Source organism: Phalacrocorax carbo, chromosome 6 (genome assembly GCF_963921805.1).
Source record: "Phalacrocorax carbo chromosome 6, bPhaCar2.1, whole genome shotgun sequence".
In the NCBI taxonomy this organism is placed as follows: domain Eukaryota; kingdom Metazoa; phylum Chordata; class Aves; order Suliformes; family Phalacrocoracidae; genus Phalacrocorax; species Phalacrocorax carbo.
Window position 1 is genome coordinate 53,536,817 of NC_087518.1, and position 18,834 is coordinate 53,555,650.

General features: G+C 39.3%; 1 protein-coding gene across 3 annotated transcripts in view; it reads right to left on the reverse strand.

Annotated features, from left to right (window-relative positions):
- Positions 1-6,246: 6,246 nt before the first annotated feature.
- ADGRL4 (adhesion G protein-coupled receptor L4) overlaps positions 6,247-18,834 on the reverse strand; it is a 79,728-nt gene continuing 67,140 nt past the window's right edge. For all 3 annotated transcript variants that reach the window (XM_064455384.1, XM_064455386.1, XM_064455383.1), the window contains 3 exons: positions 10,266-10,357; positions 8,516-8,684; positions 6,247-7,983 (listed from right to left, as the gene is read on the reverse strand). In XM_064455384.1, coding sequence (XP_064311454.1) covers positions 7,921-7,983; positions 8,516-8,684; positions 10,266-10,357 — 324 coding nt within the window. In that variant the 3' untranslated portion in view covers positions 6,247-7,920. The remainder of the gene's footprint in view (positions 7,984-8,515; positions 8,685-10,265; positions 10,358-18,834) is intronic.

Below are 18,834 nucleotides of genomic sequence, written 5' to 3' on the forward strand. Positions count from 1 at the left end.
GAAATTTAGGTTCACTAAAGTAAAGATTTTTGAAATCCCAGGAACCCACAGAAGCGCTCTTAAATGCGCCAGTGGTACAGATCACAGAAAACATGCTCTCACGTAATGTTGAACAAGAGACTTCATTACCCCTACACTTTATCTCAGGCTTCCAGTGCAGCCTTCCCTGGGAGCCTCCTGCTCGGCTTTGCTGCTCCCCTAAAGCAGCAGCCCCCCGAGTCCCGCAGCGTGGTGGCTCACTGCGGTGGCACACCCGTCACAGGGCTGGCAGCGCTTTCTCCTGGGCCGAGCCTTGCGTGCTTCCCACCACCCCCAACAGCACAGCGCCAGCCTCCTGCCTCAGATGCTCGCTTCCTCGTACAGCCAGAGCCAGGCGCTAATTCTATATTGCTATCAGCCCTGATAGATCAGTAAAGTTAGCTCAACAGGCACCTAAAATAACCTGAACCAGAACCCATCTCAACCACCGCTTTTGTCACAAAAGCGGACAGATCTTTTCATTACCTCCATCCAGCACACTTGAGAACCACATCCAGAGCATGATTTCATTATAAATTCCCTTCCGTTCTTCCTGCTATAGAAAGGGGCGATCCAAAACGTGGCCGTACTCCTGGAGAGGATATTTGCTTTGGCAACCAGCCTGTAACACTCATCTCCAGAATATGACAGGTGAAGCCTCCAAGGTCAGCCTGCGCAGTCACAGCATGAAGCCTGGAGAAGACACTACTGCTTCATTGTCATTACATAAAGCCCTTCACCAGCAACTCTTGTACGCAGAAGAGACGTTACAAATGTCACTTGTAACATCCTATATTGGTATTGCTTGAACTTTGATCTGGGGGAGGAGGCTTAAAATAGCCATGCAACATGCATTTGTTTCTGAATGGGCTTGAAGTAGATGGTACATAGCTGAGAGAATCTAACTTTTTGGTCATTAAAGTAGTTAAGACAGCATTGACCACTTGGAAGGACAGCTTAAGTTAAAAACCGCTTTTATGTTAACTGTTGTACATTATACATATTTATACATTATAAGTACAGAGTATATTTCTGCTCATCCTTCTCAGCACAGGCATACACTACATGCAGAGAAGAATATCTCTGAGATGGATGCGCCCTGAAGTTGTCAGATCCAGAAGGATGCTACTCATTTGTGGATTACAGCATATGTATTCCATGAACACAATTTCTTTCTGAAGAAAGCAGTATTTGTAAAGCATACAAAACCCCAAACAAACAAGACCATTCAAGCCATGTGACAGCATAAGCAAGTCTTACAGGTTTATATGTTTTCATGGAAGCTGAGCAGAACCACAGGATCTTTCCTTTTTCTTCTCTTATTGTAAACTTTTTCCTGCTGTTTCTGCAGGATTATGCTGTCTGATTCACTAGCCTGTAATATTGTTAGCCTAGAAATGTTGCATACAAATCATTCATTAAAAAGGTAGCATGTAGGATATCATTGGGAGCTGCTTCAAGATTCAGTTGATTTTTTTTTTCAGTTTTGTTTAGCCTCAGGGGAGACATTCTTGCAAACTGTTACTGTTTGATGCTTCTATCATTTTCCCAATAATCCATAAATCTGGTTGTGGTTTTTTTTTTTCCCCTCCTTTAAATGCCACCATCTCCTTTTCCCCATCACTATTCCCCTTTCTTTTGTCAATTTCAATTATTCAGACAGGGAAGCACGTGGTTTTCTAGTTGATAGCTCTCAACTATCCTTTTTGTTTCAGAATTCATTATTTCATTCCTCCCCCCCTTTGAAAACTTTCCATATTTGGATTAAGAGACACTCATGCCTTTGTTCTGTTACCCACCAAGCATCACCATTTTTACCCTTGTATCCCAGTTCTCTCTCTCTGCCTCCCTGTTGCAGCACTGAGATCCCTTACTGCAAAGTCAAACGTTGCACTCCAGCCGCCTCAGCTGTGTGGTTAGACGGGGGGCTGGAAGGCAACTGCAGGTGGGCTGTGGGTGCTGGGTACCCTGTGGAGGGGAGGGTCTCTGGCCAGATACCTGCCAGAGGAGGGTGGATACATGGCTCTGACCCATCCATCCAGAGAGGGACTGTATGCATCACTGCTTCCAAGAACAAGGAGTGAAACCCCAAAGCCCTTAGTGGTTATATTACAGGCATTAAGTGTCAACAATAACAATGACAAAGCAGAGGCGAGCATACGAAGGAAGGTTATCCTTCACTAGGATGTACACTATAATTTCAGTGAGGAAATACTATGTGACCCACCTGCCAAAGAGGTGCACAGGCTGCCTCTCCCTTAGCGAGCACCTACACGAAATGGGTTACAGCTGCTACTAATTTCATTTAGGGCCTGGCCCCTTAATGACAGAAGCCATGACTTGTGCACAGGAGTTTGATGAGTCCTAGCTGGGGATTTGCACATGGCATTTCTGCAGCTCTCTTATACAGCAAGGAACATATTTTCAGCTTAAGAATTGTGACCTGATCTTTCATCACTAACATAAATAGCTGATACTAACATGGTTAAGGTGGGCATTGCTAAGTGTGTCATCAGGAGGGAAAAACCCTATATATGTTAAGGAAGACAGGGATGAAATTGACAGTGGCTCAGGAGTGGAAAGAAAAGCAACTTTTAGTTCTCCTTAAAATAAAATAGGGAAAAAGCTCATAACATCAGTATATGAAAACCAGCTAAATGAATTTCACTACTGATAATGAGCAGAAAACCCAGTACTTGAGATCATGAGTTTATGCAAATCTATTATTACTGCAAATTGGCATCCTAAAACCCTGATTGTGCAACACTTGCACATATGCTTAACTTTATGCACATGAGCAGTCTCATTAATGCCAAAGACTTAGTCGTGCATAAAACTGAGCAAATGCATGAGTGTTTGCAAGACTGGGATTTAAACACAAGGGATAGAAAACAAATTTACTGTATCATCAACAATTATTTCTGAAAACCATCAGAAGCCAAAGTGGTGCCAGAAGTCTGTTTAGTGTAGAAACATTCAGAAAGAGAGAGGGGTGGGATCTTGAAGATTGCTGCCTTTAACTCAATCCATTAGGCCCAATAATAGTGGGCCAAACGCAGGAGGAGAACATCCCTGCCCAGATTAAAATATACCTAATAGACATGCTGGAGACATAGTGTTTCCCATCACATTTTACAAGAAAAACTGGATTGCTTCTTAAAAATACAGATTTCAAACTTGGTGATTGTAAGGAAGAACTGGTTATAATAAACTTGGATTTGACTAAATTATTCAGCAGTACCTCACAAAAGTCTTACAAAATGAATTTAAATGGTGTTAGGTTTATGTGGACTCAGAGCTGACTGCAGCACTTATATAAATAGCTACAAAAAATACAAAGGCTTACATTGGAGAGAGGTGCCTATTGCGCTGAAGGGAAGACTGATGGCCAGTCTTAGAGCTAGTTTTAATTAGAATATTCGGCAATGCTTCAGAAAACAGAAGAGTTCCCTTATGTTATGAAACCTGATGAAAACATGCTATTTCCTTGGGAATCCAAAAGAGTAAATGCAATAAAATTTGAGTACTTACCAGCAAGACAAGAAAAAACAAAAGCTGTAAAACAACGTCTGTAGAAGTAAAGCTTCTGCCAAATTTAAAGGGATATTTCTGGAAAAGAAATTCTGGGGAAGGTGTAACCCTACATTGGGAAGATGTAAAAATTATGCCTCGGCAAAAAAATAACGTCTTGTTATCATAAATATAACTGGTCAAAAGCCACGTTTATGCCTCGTGATAATTTCTGTATGTCTTTAAACATTTTCTTCTTCCAGTTTGAAAAAAAGTAGTACATTCTCAGCAGTCAGTTTTAATGCCACTTTTTGTTGTGTGGGTTTTTTTTTCATACTTTCAGTTCTTTTCACCCAGTGGAACTGCTGCTGTCAGTTTTGCTGTGTAACAGTAAAGTTGACGGAATTATGGTACTTTTGTTTGTCACATCTTGTAGCTTGTTTCAAAACTGCAGTTCCAGGACCTCCTGCTACCACGTGCGGCCATGTGTCTGACGCCTGGCGAAGTCTGAATATTGCAAGGGCTCTTGGTTTTCTCTAGGGTTTGTTCAGGAGGGTTGTCATGGAGATGCAGAGCCTGAAAAGGCAGTCCAGTCTTTCATGTGGCCGCAGTCGTTATGGACCGGCTGCCCACGGCAATGGCCGGGAGAGCGGAGCGGGCAGGGAGCCAGGCGACTTCTGAAAATGCTTGAGCACATTTGCAGTTGACATTTTGATTGTGGTTAAATGGAGTATCGGTGCATGGCTGAAGAGAAGTTTTCAAGTTTGCATCCATCTTAAAGGCTCGATTTTATATAAAAATAGCTTTGGGGGATGATTTTGGTGAGGTAGCATCTTCACTTCTGTAGTCTCACAGCACAGTAATGCTGTGTGCTCTGAATGTATGAGAACAAAGTGAAAAGAGTAACATAGGCTGGAGCAGGTTGTTGGCCAGGAGCCCTCCTCCCATTAGCTCTTTTCCCAAAAGAAAGAAAGTTTTGACTGTCTTCATGGGTTAAGTCTTGGCTTTTTAATCTCATCCATAATGATGAGACATCTATCATGAGAGAGAGATAAAAAGTGATATTACTGGTGAGAAAAGTGATGCTGGAGGTGTAGCAGCCAGAGGGATCACCCCTGCAAATATTTGTTCATTCTGCCTAATGTCACCACGTGCCACATTGCTTTATATGGCTGGTCAATAAGATGCACAGGTTTGAAATTTCTGTCTTTGAGGCACCATCATGATCTGAGTTGAAACACTGTGGCAGCTGGAGAGTGGAGAAAAGTCTGAAATAAGTTTGACCGGTATCTATGGTGTTTTCAATGCCTACCAGCTTCATTCCAGCATGTAAATAGCGCAGACGATCTGTTCATCAGCACAGCTCTGGCAGGTGGAACCTCCCAAAGGCTGTGATGATAATTAACTCCTAAATGTTGCAGTTTCTTTGAAATACACTTCCAATTCTTTGAGGAAATAATTATTTCAGAATAAACCAGTCTTTCTTAATCCAGACTTTATTTATTATATTCTGAAACACACCTTGGAGTTCAACATTGAACACAAATTTCTCTTTGATTGGTTTAATGGAAAAAAACTTCTTCAGCAAGCACTTGCTTTCAGAGTGAAACCGTAACATTTTACCTTTTATCTGTCTTGTCAATCATGGATTTTTTTTTTTCCCTTCTGGCTCCACCTGGATTTGTCATACACCTCTCAAAAGCATGTAATCTAAAAAGATGCCAAACAAAGTTTTTATTTTTCAAACCAGTCAACTAGTTACCAGTTGATCTGACAAATATATCACACAAATCTATTTTGGGAAAAACTGTTCAGCTGATGCATGGCACTTGACTGCAAGTTTGCTAAACAACATCATGACTAATGCCCAACTGTTATTTTTCTAATTTGATATTTCATATCACAGACTCAAAGAACAATTCAGGCTGGAAGGGACCTCAGAGCGTCATCTCATCCACCTTCCTGTTCAAAGCAGGGTCAGGTATGAGATCAGGTTGCTGGGGGCTTCATCCAGTTTTAAAACCTCCAAAGATTTTAACACAACCACACAACCTCTCTGGGCAACCATTTCCAATGCTTGACTATCCTCACAGTGAAGAAGTTTTTTCTTCATAACTTGCTGAAACCTCTTTTTTCAGTTTATGTCCGTTGCCTCTTCTCTCTCTCTGCTGGGTTGGGACTCTTATTACTAAGGGCTGTGACAAATAAACCCTTTTATTTTTCATCAGTATTTCTGTATGCATTGGGGAGAACAATTACAATATCTTTCGGGTTCTAAGGCAATGAATCTAAACAAATTTTTTTCTGCTCCTTATGTGCTGTATTAAAAGATGAAAACTCATCCTTGCATGTAAGTAAGTTTCAATGAAGATCTGACCCAGACACTGGAGAGCACAGTTTTCCTATAAAAGATGTTCTTTCATTAAAAAGACTATTGTAACTTAAACACTTTATGATATATTTTCTTTCCAGGGAACATTTTCAATCTGACTGAGCATGCTGAAGTCATTATATAGTTACTAGAGATGCTTCTTTGTCCAGACAGACTTACTATAGGTTACATTTCTGCAGGAGATTAAAAATGATATATTTGTAGATATCTTTCTAAAAATACTCTTTTAAGTAATATGTATCTGCATCTTCCCAAGCCTGGAAGAACATACAGAGCAGCAAAGGAAATACAGCAAATAATTCAGTGCAAATAATATATAACCATGACAACTTTTACCACTGTATTTATTTAAATGAAGGGAAACATGTCAAAATGTGAAAGCTAAGCACTTCAGTTTATTCACATATTTTACATTTGAAGGACCAACAGAACTTTTCTTTTTTTTTTAAAAAAAGAAGATTCCTCTTGTGGTTTCCAAAATGTTGACAGAGACATGGAATATACTTAATGAAGCGTGTCACTGCAGTGCATGCAATGAAAGCCTTGTGTGCATGGAAAAAAGATAAAAACCAAACAAATTTGACCATTACAAAAAAAATGTTTCCTTTAATATAAATAAAATTCAGAGTAGTACTTTATTTTAACAGACAACACAACAGTGGGATTTATTAACAACTACATATTTACAGTGCCTCATTGGGAAAAATACTGGGCTTCATCTGAGATCCTAGACACTTCCTGAGAAGGCAACGTGGACTGAGGATTGCTCAGCACTTCACATAAGCTAGGTGCTAAAAGGGTGAAATTAAAGCATACTTTTAAAATAAGTAAGATGGTAAAGGTGGAACTGCTGATGCACCGTGTTCATGCCCTGATCCAACAAAACTTGCGCCTCAAGTACTCCCTTTGATTTCAGCAGATCTATGTACTCTCCTAAGGTTAAACACAGGATAAGTGTTTAAAAACCAGGAGCCTCAGAGGAAGACAACTGCTTGACTCAAAGATGCTATGAGTAGAGAAAACTGCTGTAATTACAATTTCACGTGGTATGGAGGCACACGACCTTGAATTTAAATCTGTATTCTTCTGCAAAGGGGGAGATTTCTACCACTTTTAATTTGATCCTACAAGGTCTGGATTCCAAATATCTCTATCAAGTGACAAACTTGTGAAAGCATCTTCTTCCCACAGCCTCCAAAATCATAGTGCCTGTTTAGCAGATCTCAGTCTTTTTTTGGCAATTAAATAAAACAAGAACCAGATCTTTTTCAAAGTATTCACAAAAGAATCTTTCACTTAAAAAAAGCTGTCCCACCATTCTTATATCAGATCTGACCTCAGCTCTTTAGATCTAAACAGTTCTTTAAAAGTTATAAAAATAAAGAATTGATTAATATACAAATATATATTTCAGAGTGATAAGAGAATAACATTAAACAAATTCCTTTTTTAATCTACTTTAAATTAAAAGAAATGTTTTCAAAAGTCTGAGCTGAAGCAGATCTTTATCTATTGACTCTTTAATGGAACCCATTCCCTGCAGATGGCCGCATACAACTTAATATAAGAAGCTCATTACTACCAAAAGACAGTGAACATATTTCCACTAGCAAAGCAATTCATAAAATCTGCTGTGCCAGTTGCTTTTTTGGTATCTTGCTTTCAAGAACTGCAGATATTTCTAATATTGGAAACAAAACCCAAATCATGACAAGTCTTGAACTTCTTTAGAAATGTGCTTCTTTCCCTGGTCTTCACTAATATTTGTTTTGCAATAATCCACTTTGTTTTGTATACTGTTTGTGTACAGCATAATATAAATGCTCTGCATGAACGCACACGTATGTACAAAACCAGTCAGTAATTCAGTTAAGAGATATGCCTGCTCACTGGGTCATTTCATACTTTCACAACACCATATTTTTCTGTAATATTCATAACAACATCATCTAGGTTGCTCCCTTCTTCCACAGAGATGCTCACGCATGTTTTCCTTCCATTTATCTCAAGCAGCCGAAACAGCAAGGAACATTTTTGAACAACCTATAATACTCTTCCTGAATCTGAAATAAAAAGATTGAATTCAAATATGAAATAGATTTATTAATAGGTCTATCTGTATTTTAACTCATTTTGCACTGCTCCCGTCACTAGCTGCTTTAAGGTGGGGCCACTTTTGACTTTAGGACAGGATACTGAAGCAAGTGTCATCTCAGGATAGTGTGGGTAACATGAAGCCTGCTGCTAATTGCAAAGATTGGAATTGAGTTTTATTGCACCCATTGTGATATTTCATTGGGTTAACGGCACTATAACGTCTTTTACAAATTTAAAAAACATTTTTCCATGTTTCATAGTGTTTTTAAAACCCGGAGAAAATACATGAGAAGGTAAGAACTGAGCAGAGGTTCTGTCTTCACTGAAAGCAATAGCAAAACTTCCCCTTTCCCTTTTCTCCCTCATCACTGACACAAGGATTTCCTCCCTTGCTCTGATAAATCGTTTGCACCATGACTCCACTTCAGGGCTGGGCATTGGCCTGTGTGGGTACATGTGACTACCTGAGTCACTTCCCACAAGGAATGGGACACTCACCTTCCTAGACAACACGCAAAGAAAGATGAAGATGAACATCCCCTGGAATGCATTGAAGATTGTGAAAAGATACGCAGTAACCACAGATCCCTGTACGACATGGAGGACCCCGAAGATCCAGGTAGCCCCAAGGAGGAACAGGAGAGCAAGAGCACCTCGGGCACAGGATCTAGACAGGAAGGAAACATTGAGAACAACATGTGGGCATGAGCTATTTTCCTCCCTTCACCGCTTTGGATGGTGAATGCTGCCTAGGCAATTTTTTTCACTGTTGCAAAGGCCTGAGAAGTGCAGATGCATGGGCTGCTCTTTAGGGTGTGCTGTAGCACCGTGGCACAAATGGGCTCACGTAATCGCTGCAGAAGAGCAAATGAGTAAAACTGGAGGGCTTTAAAACACTGGCTTCTTTAATCTTCAGATATGTTTTCTCTGGTGTACTGCAGCACCATATGATTTGATTTAAATCTACTGTTAGTGTAATTCCCGAAGGAAAAACATATGTCTGTTATGAAGCATTCCCCGACTTTTCCTCCTCCCCCTTATCCTCCTCAAAAAATAACCCAGAAAAATGTACAGTATGCTCTTAGGTCAGTACATGTGCATGACATCAAAGGGTTCCCAGGCTGCCTCTCAGGTTCACTGCAGAAGACGGTGCCAGTTGTAAAACTAAACTTTCTTTCTTTCATTCTTCCTCTTTTAAAAAGTTTTTTGTGTTTTCAGAACACAAATACTCTCAAATAGTTCCTGGGTCAGCATATTGATGCTTTAAAATTATAGGAACTGATTGGCTATGATTTTTTTTTCCCAACATGCTGTAGAGCCCTGCTCACAGACTTGAGCAAATTACAGCATGTTGTCTTGGAAATGAAGCCACTGATTACTTTCTTATTCATTCTCAGCCCAGTCATTGCAGGACTTCCTTTAAACAACAGACATTTTTAACACTGTTCCTCTGAAAATGAATAATTTTCAACTTCATTAAAACCAGCTCACCACATGAAGCTACGAAGGGTGAGGAGTAAGAGAAAGTAATCAATCAAACAATTGCTAAATCCTAACTATAAATCTAGTGCAATGCATTGAAACTGCAGGACTGTTCCTAAGCAACACAAACAGTAAGTTGTTTTCAATGTTCCCTGTAGTACACTTCAGCTTTTCCTGCACAAACGGTTTTCAAGGTCCCTATAAATCAGTTTTAAAGAGAGTGAGTTGATGGAAAAATCATAGCAGCATGCAAAGTAAAAATCCTGGAGAGAATCCCCCTGCCCCGCCATGCCACAGAAACACAATGTCCTACTGTAGACTTTTTACAGGCAACACGAATGGCTTGATTCTCTTATCACTGTATTATTTGTTGCTTCAAGGGAAATATTTTGGTCCCAATTCAGGCATAAGTTTTGAAATCTTGTTTGGCTTGTGTAGAGGCTGTGGAAAGTGCTTAAGAACAAAGGACAATTACTTCTTTAACCTTGCCATCAGGCTTTACCCTCTGGTTGATACGGGCCAGTCATTCTATTCCTTGTACAGCTCTCACACAGCTCCAGTGTTACTGTACAAGGTATTGCTCAATGGGAGGAAAGATTGCAAAATCTACCTCCAAATCTATATGAGAGGATAACAGAAAAAAAGAAATCTTTCATATTCTACAAATCTTCTAGAAGATTAAATTGTTATAATCGAATACTCACTTTCTTCTCTGGCTGATTTTAAAGTTACAGAAGGTAACATTTCTATTAAATGGCAAACTTACCTTATATTTTCGTAACAACTAACTTCTGGTTTTAACATTGCAGTGTGTCGAAATACTTTATAAATAATCACTCCGAAAGCCAACAAATTAACCTGGGGGGAGTGAAGAAAGGAACTTTTAGTTCAAACCAGGTTGACTTTTGAATCTCAATAACTGTTACACATTTAAATGACAGAAGCCAGATAAAGTTTCGGTGTATGTGAAACTTGCAGAATCCAGTGCCGGGAGGGGAAAAAAACCCCATGCTTTTCTGATCCACTTTATTCTGATCCATATTAAAAAAATATGAGCCCTGTAATAAACATTGATCAAACAGGGCTGTAACTCTACCTTATCTCAACAGTATCACTACCAACAGTCTGCAAATGTTTATTGATTTTATTGGTAAATCCCTTTGATTTCCTGCAGAGTCTTTTTTTCTCTAAGTAGAGATGTTTAAGAAGAGAAGGAGAAAAGAAATGAAACAAAATGAAGCAGAAAGAAAAGTAAAGGAAAGAGAAAAGAGAAATGGAGAAAACCAAAAAAGCCCCGTTCCCGCAATGGATTTTCTGTTGTACTGCATCGCATAGATTTTGAGAAAATGTATGTCTTTTGTTGCTCAGTAACATGAATAACATCATCTGTTCTGAGGTCTTTGGGGTGTGAAGACTTTGAAACGGCACAGAAGAACTTTGAGGTTTACACAAAGAATTTTTAAAAAACTAATTTTGGTTGAAAGGCTCCTTGCTGCGTATTCTCTGTTATATTTTATGTTTGTTTCATAGGTGAATAATTTCACTATGCTTTTTTCCTGCCTTCTTTATAATGGCATTGCTATATTTGAGTTTGAAACAGAAAAAAAGCATGTAAAAGAAGCAGTTTTGATAATGATGCTCAATTATGGCTCTGAACCTCAGTTTGCTTGGCTAGGCTTCGGTGATCTTTCATTTAAATTTATACTGCATTCCTTTAACAATGTGGTTGGGTTTGTTTTCTCACTTTTAAAAAAAAAATCTTATATTTCTTTGCAGCATTTAACATCAGAATCTATTAAAAAAGTTAGTAAATGAACCAAATTTTAGCTGGATGTCATCCAGATAGTGTTTGTAGATCCTTGGTTGAAATCCCTTGGTTGGTTCCTGTGGGCTTCCAGCTGTAGAATGAACAGAATTAATGTATTCCCGAACTTGTTTCTCCAGAAAGACTGTGTGGTTTTCCTCCCTCCTCCTTTTTCTTTAGAAAAAAAAAAAAAGGAATCCTCCTAAATGAAAACAAAGGGCTGCCGCAGGAGCACAGCATGCCTTTAAAAAGAATCACTTTCATTTCTTAACACTTGTTATGTATGTCCTTAGAACACTTTTGTTTTGTCAAGGGGGAGTATCTGATATTAAATGCAAGCTCTGCTTTAATTAGCTGCATGCTTATACTTTAATACAGCATAATGTATTTACAATTTGATAAGACAGGAGATAGAGCTGATTAGCAGTTTATGGAATTAATCTTTCACTGAATACCTTGTACGTGCGCTGATCGTGAGAGCTATTCTGAAGCTTCTTATATTTAAAATTGTAATCTGTATTATCTCCTAAACCAGCAATTTTTCAAAGTTAATTATAAGTCAGTCAGCAGTTGTGGGTAATTATATGCAGACTTACTTTTTATCTTATATTTGTTGGTGAATAATATATCAAATAACTTAGTGCACACACTGTAATCTGCATAACCCACCTAATGTACTTATTAATCCAAAAAAGGTAGGGGGAAATATGATCAAAGGACCATGAGCACAGGGAATACACACGGCTACTTCTTCAGAAACTGTTATCAAGATCACAAGCACAAACCACAGGACCAGCCTTCCTCTCTGCTGGCCTGTCACCAAGATCACTAATGTCAATGAGAGCCTTCCTATTGGCATTAATAGGCTCTGTAAGAAGCTCGATGGGCCAAACCCTGTTATCCTTTGGCCACATAAACGAGCTGCAGAACTGGAGAGGTTTTGCCGCGCAAGGATGGGGCAGGCAACGGGCAGATGTGGGGCCTCGAGGCAGCAGGCTCCATTTCTCTTTGTCCCAGCGGGGCTCCTTTACACAAATACAATTTACACTGTCCGTTGCACAGGATAATAGGATTTGGCCCTCTGCATTAAAGTAATACCCATTAACTATGATCTTTTCATTCATCAATCCATTCTAATGGGAATAATCTGTACGTATCGGGGGAACGGGAGAGGTTAACGCCGGCTTCTCAGAGTCAGCTGCCAGAACACAATTATTGTACAATACGTCTCAGGTAGCCTCGCAGGAGGTACTGTTACAGGGTAATGAGGGTGAGCTTAACTTCTGAAATACCCGGTCATTTCCAAGATTTATTAAAGTCTTAAGCTGGGTTTTGCCCCATTTTGAAGCACTCCATTAATAAAAAATATCTATAGCAAAGCGCACAGGCTGCCTTTACACAATGTTCAGTGTCTCAAAACAGTAGCTTTTAGGCAACATAGTGGATTGTTGGTTGGTTTTTTTTCAACCTAAGTTAGATGCCTCTGGAACTGCATTTTGTCCTTGGGGGGACAAAATAGGTAACAACCAAGTAGTTTTAACAGTCCGGTGACACAGAAATGCAGCAAAAAGTTGAGGGAAAACGATTACATGAACTCATGGGTAAATCCAGGAGAAAAAACTAGCTAAGGTTAGTAATGTGTCAAGGGTGGCCTTAGTGAAAACTGGTAATCCAGCAGATATCCTAAACAACGTATTCTGCTTCAACCTGATACTCTGCACGTTCTTTGCTGTGAACATACCAGCAGCCTCAGCTATTTCTGGGAAATGTAAAGTAAAAAGTTCATGTTGGATGGTTGGATTGAGTAGGAACGCTGAGAACTTGGACTGAATAGGACGAAAGGGGAAATGGCCTTTATATAACTGATATCCCCAAAGAGCCATATGTATTTCAACAAATGGGATGGGAAGTCAAATCACCCAAAATGCCTGGCCAAAGATACAACCACTTAAGACATTTGAATTTGTATCCAAAAGTGAGCTTCAAATCAGCAGAAATGGAAGTAGTAGGCTGTAAAAGTCATCCAAAATATAGATAGGCACAAGGAATCCCGGATGCCCCAAACTTCCAGCTGGGACAAACTGAGGGACTTCTGAATGAAAGACACTGAAACATCTAAAAAGGCTTCAGCTGCTACTTATAGCCAAATATTGTGTTTTAACCGCACTTTGGTGGTAATTGCATGTTTTCATTTTTGTAATTAAAGCACAATCTTCAGATCTTGTTGAATAAACTTTGATGACGTTATAATTGAGGCTGCCTTAAGGTGACAAGTGAGGTGAATGAGAATGAAATGGCAAACATAAGGCGCTGTCTCCAGAGAGGCAACAAGCTGGAGTAGAGCAAGATGTGCAGGCAACTGTGAAACCAGGCTCAGGACAGGCTTTGCACAGGCCTGGAAAGGGCCAGCCTGGGGACTGCTGCTGCCACACGCCGGCTTTGGGGAGAAGTTACGTGTGCAATGAGCAGAGCTACTCTGCAGCTTTGGGCAAACCCGAAGTGTGAAGGTGTTGTGGCATGGCCACAGTTTTGTGAAGTGAATAACGACGTTACAGTGTGACACAGTAAGTTCTTGTGCCTTTGTTTTCAGTGTTATTACATGGCTGAGCAGTCAGAGAAACCGCTGCGTGTCCTGAGAGGTGCTTCTTGGCTAAAGGGGAATTGCATTGATTCCAAGCCCAGAACAGATTTTTTTATTATTATTATTTATTTAACAAACCACCCCAAACTGCTACTGGGCAAAGAGTGCACTCAGTCTTTACTATTTCACAAAGGAAACCTCTGACTTTCTCCGTGCAAGCTCAGTTCTGTGAGGTGCTGAGCATCCTCAGCACTCCCTCCCCCTGAGGTTCAGAGATTCAGTGGGAATCAAGTTTCACTCAGTGTGCTCAGGTGCACTACAGGACTAATTTTAATAATTAATCTATTCCTTTTTTTTTTTTTTAAAGTGGTTAATCAAAGACAAGGGCTGATATAGGAACAGCCTCCGCTCATAGTGTCTTCAGGGAATAATTTCTCCTTAAAGATATTTGTAAAAGTATTTTTAGCTTTCTTAAATTCTAGAAATGTTGTGGTATATTTATGAGAAAATGGTAGAAAACTTTGCGTGAAATAGACGTTAAATAAGGACAATTCTTAGGATCCCATAAAATCAGGATTTTATAGGTAAGGGCAACTACATTTACGTATATGTGTAACCCAGGATAATCTCCAAGGAGCCACAAATCTGGATGAACTAGGCTTTATTGTACACCTGTGACTGAGTTTAAAGGGAGGATGGTAAGTGTTTGGCACATCTCTCTTGGGGAGATCATCTGTGTGAAGGGTCATGAGGATTTAGGACTTTGGCCCCATTAAACCAACAGCAGAACTGTTAAACACCAAACCCCCATTGCCTGCAGTGTTGTCAAGGCTTTGCCTCTACAGATCATAGAGAGCGATAGTCTCAAGGGATTTGCGGGCAACAGTGGACACTGCTGTGGGTTTCACTGTGCAGATTAGCAATTAAGTGTATCATAGAATTTTCCTGCAGCCGTGTTTTGGGGATCTCCATGGTACAGTTCCCATGTTCACAGCTGTGATGTTGGTTGGTAAGATAAAGCAGGCATGCAAGGAAGAATTCAGAGCTCTCTGGAGTGGTACAAGTCCTATGATCAGATCTGACCCGCAGCCACAGCAAAGGTCTGGATAATTTCCTCTTGTAAAGGAATTCACAGGAGAGAAAAAGCAGTTGCAAATTCAAAGAAATTTCCTGGTGCTTTCTTAATCATCTTGCCAACAATAAGGTTTTGCCAAAGGAATTAGCCTGGGAAGCCTGTTCAATCAGTCACATGTACTTTAGGATAGGACAGCAAAAACTGTGTGTGGTGCTAACCTACCTTCACCTAGAGCTAGGACGGCTCTGTAATCTGTTTTAATACTACCATGGATGAACAGAGTACTTCTGCATAGCCTTCTGTAATGAAGGAAAAATGCCAAGTGGTAGGCATGGGTTGCACAAGATACTGCTGCTTTGGCTTCTACTCACAGCAGTTCTGGGACCACCGGAGCAGAATTTCACCTAACCACAGTTTGCAGAAGAAAAGAATAGTTGTGTACATATCAAGACATAATAGTATTTACTTTGTTCTTTTTCCTAAGGTGAGGATTCAGAAGAGCACTGAGAAACAATCTCATCTATTGTCTAAGCAAATGACAGACTTCCCTGTTGATTACTAACTGTATTTTGCAAATTAAATGATAATATAAAAATGAGCACATAGGTCCTAAAATGCTAAATGTTCCAAGCTGTTGGAGTTCTGCTAATAGCACATTGCTTATCAACTGCTATATTTAAAATAGGTCCTTAACTCCACTGTTAAATATACGTATTTTACGTACTGGAAGAGTACCATAATGTTCTGTCCTCAAGTAAATATGATGTTAGTGCTTCACACTGCATGAAACAACCTCTGTGTAGGTGCAGCATGATAGTAACTTTTAGCTGAGCACTGAATGGTATGAAATACACAAAATTTAATAAAGCATGCAAAACATCTGCCTGCAAATAAAAATATTTGCACTCATGTTGAAGAGTTGTAGTTTCTTTCATAATTAATTACAATTAAATTGTAAGATACTGAATGAAGTGATATATCACCATTTTGCCCCATCAAGGTAGCTGACAGCTGTCAAATTTGGCAACCAAGAAATCTTTCTTTCCTTCTTCCTCCCCTCCATTTTTAAAGCAAGACAAAAGAGCACTCGAAAGCTCAGAGGGAAACGGTCCATCTTTCATGGCAGTAGCTCAGTTTGCACCTGGACATCTGGTAAAATGAAACAGATCCGGACAAGAGGCATTCAAGCAAATTTTGTCCAACATTTTTTGTTGAAAAATGTCAGTTCATTAGCACTAAAAGACATTTACTGTTTTAGACTATACTTTCATCAATAAAGGCTTCCTGACTAGGATAGCTTTCCTGATTAAAATCAGAAAGGACACTCCTGAACAATGAAAATCCCTGTGGGCAGGGCATTTATCCAGGATGTTGGAGACACAGGCACAATTTTCTGTTGTACTTAATATTCAGACTAGGCTATGACCCTTAGTTTCTCTGTACCAGGTATTCACTGCTATTGCTCTGTCAGCCCTGCTGGATCTATTCCATGCCATATAAGTAATTAAATATTCACTGGAGCAGGGAGACCTGGATCTCCCTCATCTCCTAGTTCCTCATCCAGGAATATCTATAGATGGTTCTTTTTTTAACAGTGAGGTAATTTTTAATATGAAACTGAGTTTTTGAGGCTATTTCCAATACACATATATTTATAGAATTAAAAAGGAATTGGCAATTTTGTATATGATATCCTTGCGTAAAAGATACACTCCAGCCTTTCAAAAGTTATTAAAACACTTTAAATACCAGGCTTTTAAGGCTCTCTAGTGTTACAAAGAAGAGAAGGTATAAGAAAGAGGCAGCTAATTCTAAAGACTCAGACATACTAGTTCTGATTCTGTCTGAGCACTTTACATTCAAACTTCAAAAACGAAACCCCCAAATCATTCCCTTTTCCTTTCTTAGTCTCTGTCTCAATAATTGATGAAACCATCTATATGCTGATGTCAGATCTCACAAAAAAGAATGAGAAAATTTCTCCTGCTGCTCTCTTAGGCATATACTTGAATTTTTTACATATATCATATTGAATTTGGCTCTTTCAAAAATTGTCTGAAGTTCAGAGCAGCTGTATCTGTATCAGTCTTTACAATGACCCTCATTATGAGTGTTTGAATTAATGAGCTTGTGATGGTCTGAATTCTGCCACAGAGAGCAATATATATTTCTGTCTCCCTGGCTGTATGGGTAATGGCTGGGCAAAATGACAACATTCAGTGGGTCATCGTTATTTCAGTCAGGGAAGAATGGAATTAAGCTATTAACAATACAACAGTTTAACTTCAAAATGAAAATGTATGCCATATTAATTGCATAAAATTGGACACAAGCTGGCAGTCAAACAGTCTGGGTTTGTCTTCTGACTGATTTATCTCATTATCATGTCCCCAGTGAATATACCTTCTCAAATGCTTTAGGTATAAAACAGCAGTCTTATCTGGGAGTAGAAGATGTAACAAAAATATCAGCAAACCCCCTCTAGGCTATATTTTGGGAAAATATTTTCAATAATGCAGGATTAGAATTTTATGATTCTAAGATTTTAATAATTTCACTTGTTTTACAAATTAAAACATAGCTAAATGAGTTTGTTTTAAAATCCTCTCTCAAGAAATACATAATTTTCACATAGGGCCGCTCTTAATATATGAATAGGTCAAAGTTGTTCTTTTACATACCTTAACCTGTAGATTTAGACTCAATTAAATGTTTCATAGAATCATAGAATCGTTAAGGTTGGAAAAGACCCTTAAGATCGTCGAGTCCGACCGCCAACCTATCACTGCCAAGTCCACCCCTAAACCATATCCTCAAGCACCACATCTACCCTTCTTCTAAATACCTCCAGGGATGGACACTCCACCACCTCCCTGGGCAGCCTGTTCCAATGCCTGACAGCCCTTTTGGTGAAGAAGTTTTCCTAATATCCAACCTTTATATTTTTAGAACACTTATAGCAAGCTACAAATAAATAAATAAATAAATAAATAAATATTTTTTCCCTACATTTTTCATCAGAATAACCACCTTCTCAGACTTGGGGATGCAATGTTGTTTGTTATTGGATTGCAAAGCCAAAAACATACTGACCTAAATATTTTTATTTAACCTCAAGTCTTTAGCCAAGGGTGGAGGGATGAACCAATAGATCTGTATCTGACCTCAGCCGTAAACATTAGCCCAACTAGAGCCAGTGGTAGGGCAGAGGTCTATCTTGCTCGTAGTGTAATTAATTACTAGATTTACTCTTCTCCTTTTCCAAGAAGCTTTTGAGAAGGTCTATTTACTTGGGAGCTGGTAATGACATAAATCAGGCTGTTTAATGAACTCATTCCAGGTGCATCAAAGACTTCAGATTACACGTTACACCTCTCCCCTATGGTTTCTTTGCGTAAATGCAAACATGTCTTAGGCTGCATCTAGAGCCTTTTGCAGGAGCCCTGCAGAAATATTTTTACCTGGCAAAGAGGAGTGAAATAGTTGTATATTATCTTTTAGCACAACTAGCTCCAGTGAATGGATGAGCTACCGGGAGCGAGGCAGCGTAACAAGCACGACTGAGATGTCAAGTCTAACGACAGTCTACATTTGCCATTTTGGAGGTGTGAATAGTTGGCAGAAAACTGTCCACGACTTCTGCAGTTTGCCAAATCCTCTGAAGGATTTGGACCTTTGCTTTTTAGAAACATTAACTATTCTGCTGTGGATGTGTTCACAAAATCCGCTGCTGTGGCTACCGGTCTTACTCAACGCCACAAAAAGTTCTTTCAATGACCAAGTGAGATTTCCAGAGTATTCGCTTGCAATTATGACTGTGAATTTAAATTTGCTTCTCTAAATGCCAGCAAGTGAACTGATTTAGATGAAGAAGA